At 39.3% G+C, this 3,515-nt stretch overlaps 1 protein-coding gene across 1 annotated transcript; it reads right to left on the bottom strand.

Moving 5' to 3' along the window:
• Positions 1-215: 215 nt before the first annotated feature.
• On the bottom strand, positions 216-1,190 carry LOC136581138 (olfactory receptor 6F1-like). The gene has a single exon (XM_066582122.1). The coding sequence runs from the start codon at positions 1,188-1,190 to the stop codon at positions 216-218; it is 975 nt and encodes a 324-aa protein (XP_066438219.1).
• Between the last annotated feature and the right edge of the window lie 2,325 nt (positions 1,191-3,515).

Below are 3,515 nucleotides of genomic sequence, written 5' to 3'. Positions count from 1 at the left end.
TCTGCCATCTTGAACCACATCATTTCCTGTCCACCTGAGCTAAATACTTAACAAAGCTTCAGATAACATTCAACCAACAGTTAAAATGCATCATTGCATTCTTATCACCTTTAACTCAGGTTTTTACAAAATTAATGAACTGAGAAAACACAATAAGACGTACTTTGCAGAACAAATCTTCAATATACCTTCAAAGTAATTTAGTAGCGACCTTATTATAGAACCCGATCTCTCACCACTTGTATACGGAAAACATTCATTTTCATAGTAGTTTTCTTTATGGCTTCTATCACTTCATGATTCCGCAGAGTATAGATTATGGGATTCAGAAGAGGAGTCACTACGGATGGGATGACAGAAAGTATTTTATTCACATGCAAGAGGCCACCAGTACTGGGTCGGACAAACATGAAGATGTTGGTGCTATAAAAAAGTAATACAACAATCAGGTGTGAGGCAAAGGTTGAAAATGCTTTCTTTCTTCCACTTGCTGTTGGAAGCCTCATCGTTGTTCTAATTATACATAGATAAGAAATGATAATTAAGAAAAAACAGCCTAAAATTACAAACAAGCTAAGACAGAAAAACAGTGTTTCGATACTTGATGTCTTGGAGCAAGAGAGCTTGAGTAAAGAGGCAAGGTCACAATAGTAATGATCAATTTGATTTCCGCCACAAAATGAAAGACTTGAGATCTGTAGACATGGAACAACCACTGCCGAGAAGCCACAAACCCAGGAGCCAACGATGAGTAGGATACAAATCTTTGGACTCATAATCATAAAATAGCGCAGTGGATTGCAGATGGCTACATATCGGTCATAGGCCATTGCAGTCAGGAGGAAGATTTCTATTGCACCAAGAGAAAAGTGGAAGTAAAACTGCAACATACAGCCAACTAGGGAAATAGAGTCTTTTCTAGTTTTAAGAGACCAAAGGAGTCTGGGAACAGTGACAGAAGGAAACCAAATCTCTAGAAATGAGAGTCCACCAATAAAAAAGTACATGGGCTTATGTAGACGTCGCTCAGTTTTTACAATGATAACAATGAAGATATTGCATGTTATGGTGACAATATAAATGATGAATATAACAATGAAGAGATAGAGTCTAGTATCTTTCAATAGTGAAAACCCCAAAAGCAGAAATTCAGTTACCATTGTCTCATTATTCTGTTTCATTGCCAACATTTTGAGTTTACGAAAAAGCAAAGAATTTAGGGATAAAATAATATGCACACAGCACAGTTTTTCGCGATAAAGAGGCAGTTGGACAGACCCAACAGAACCCGTTATAACTCATTATAACTCAATAGGGTCCTTCCGGTACCACTGGTGTCCGATGTGTGAGAGATCCAGCATTGCGTTGTGGCCTTCATTCTAAACACAAACCACAACATTAGTATGAATAAAGCCACACAGAGTATTCTTCCCCATTACCAACCATAACTAATCCATAGATCAAGAGAAAGATCCAGACTTTAATGTCTTAGTGTAACTATTTTGCTTGTTTCCAAAAATGTATCATACTTGATAAGCATTCTGATTGGATAGAACTATATAATGGTATTTAATTTCTTGATTGATCAACTAGAGTTTATATAATCACTAAACTAGCTAAAATAAGACCTTTCTCCAAATACCCATTTAGGACATGTGGTCATACAGGATCCTATCTACAAGCTAGAGCTGAGAGCTGCTAAGTATCAATGGCTTCCGTTATGCCAGACCCAGTCCATCTATGTATTACATAGACTACAATTCAATTCAATAACCATCTCATAATATTATATTTCCCTTACAATGAGGATTACCGGTTGAAGCTTTCCCAGACAGAAACAGATTATTGCCAATATTTCAGAAACCATACTCCTTGCGACTAGCTAATCACACCAGGTTGGCTGCATTACAAAAAGAGTCTGTCATCATGAGACATCACCTTTAATATTTTAACTGTACTGGATTACTAAAACATCTCCAAGAACTGCAAACAAGCGAGAAAAGACGATCAATAAATTATGACTGCTTTATCTGTTCAAAACTTATTTTCCTGTAAATTTCCATTACATAGCATTTCCAAAAAAAACACAAAATGGATCCACACATAGAGCTTAGAATAATTATAATAGATGAACTTTATTACAAAACCAAATAGTCATTAAAAATATATGTATAGTGGGAGAAAATGAGTATCTGGATTGCAGGAACAGGACTTAAACAATAGAATAAAAATATATATTTATGGTATAAATGGGATAGCAATAAATACAATAGTGGATCTACTGAGTCATATATAATATAAGCCAGACAAGCAAGGCAATAAATTAGGACTGTCAGATCACACAAAATAGAAATGCAAAGCTGGTACCACATGCTAGTCAAGACCTGTATCCTGAGCCTCAACGCACGTTTCGCATCTGCTTCCTCAAGGGGGTATATACTTTGCTTGTCTGGCTTGTATTATATATGACTCAGTAGATCCACTATTGTATTTATTGCTATCCTATTTATACCATAAATATATTTTTATTCTATTGTTTAAGTCCTGTTCCTACAATCCACATACTCATTTTCTCCCACTATACATGTTTTTAACTACTATTTTGTTTTGTAATAAAGTTTATCTATTTTAATTATTAGTTAAATACAGAATTCAATTTAAACTCACTACCTTCATCCACAAAGCCCTCCACAGCGTAGCACCACCCTATATCGCCTCCCTCATTTCAATCCATCACCCAGCCTGGGCTCTCCGCTCTGCTAACGAAACTAGACTGCGCATCCCTCTAATTCGAACTTCTCGTTCCCGCCTCCAGCACCAGTCCTCTGGAACGCGCTATCAAAGGCTACCCGAGCAATCCAGGGCTCACAGAATTTCAGGCGTGCTCTAAAAACGCACCTCTTCAGGGAGGCATACCGCATTCCCTAAACCAACCCCTCTGTACTCCGTCTGATAACAAGCTCTCTGACCTACTGACTGCAATCCCTGCTAGCCACCATCAACTGCCCCTGTAGTCATACAGGTTCTGCCGTCACACGGCTAAATGTCTGACCATTGTCTGTGTATAGCATCCCTTACTCTCCACCCCACCATACCGTGCACATCTCCAGCCCCTTTAACCCCTTGAGTGGCACGCCCGGAAAATTTCCGGGACGAGCTCCACTGCTCATAGCGATACTGCCCGGAAGATTTCCGGGCTATGTATCACTATGGGAGCTGCAGAGCACAATGCCACAAGCTGTGACAGTGTGCTCTGCCTGCACAGACCCACAGAGAACAAAGCAAGGGCTTTGAAAAACCAGCAGAAGATATTGCCGACATGTCGGCAATGTCCTGCTTTGTTTACAAGTTGCCATAGAGACCATCGGCTTGTCAGAAGCAAGCCGATGGTCTCTGTGGCAGGGAGAGCTGGTTGTTAGCTGTCAGAGGACAGCTAGGTACTAGCTCTTACAGCAGAGATCAGAGAAAACCTCCGATCTCTGCTGTGTTAACCCTTTACATGCTGCAGTCTATGT

This window comes from Eleutherodactylus coqui, chromosome 10 (genome assembly GCF_035609145.1).
Source record: "Eleutherodactylus coqui strain aEleCoq1 chromosome 10, aEleCoq1.hap1, whole genome shotgun sequence".
NCBI classification, from domain to species: Eukaryota; Metazoa; Chordata; class Amphibia; order Anura; family Eleutherodactylidae; genus Eleutherodactylus; species Eleutherodactylus coqui.
Note: the sequence above shows the minus strand (reverse complement) of the source record. Positions and strands in the feature narration are given on the sequence as shown.

Coding starts and splice junctions, on each gene's coding strand:
- LOC136581138 (XM_066582122.1), bottom strand. CDS start 1,190: ATGTTGGCAATGAAACAGAATAATGAGACAATGGTAACTGAATTTCTG.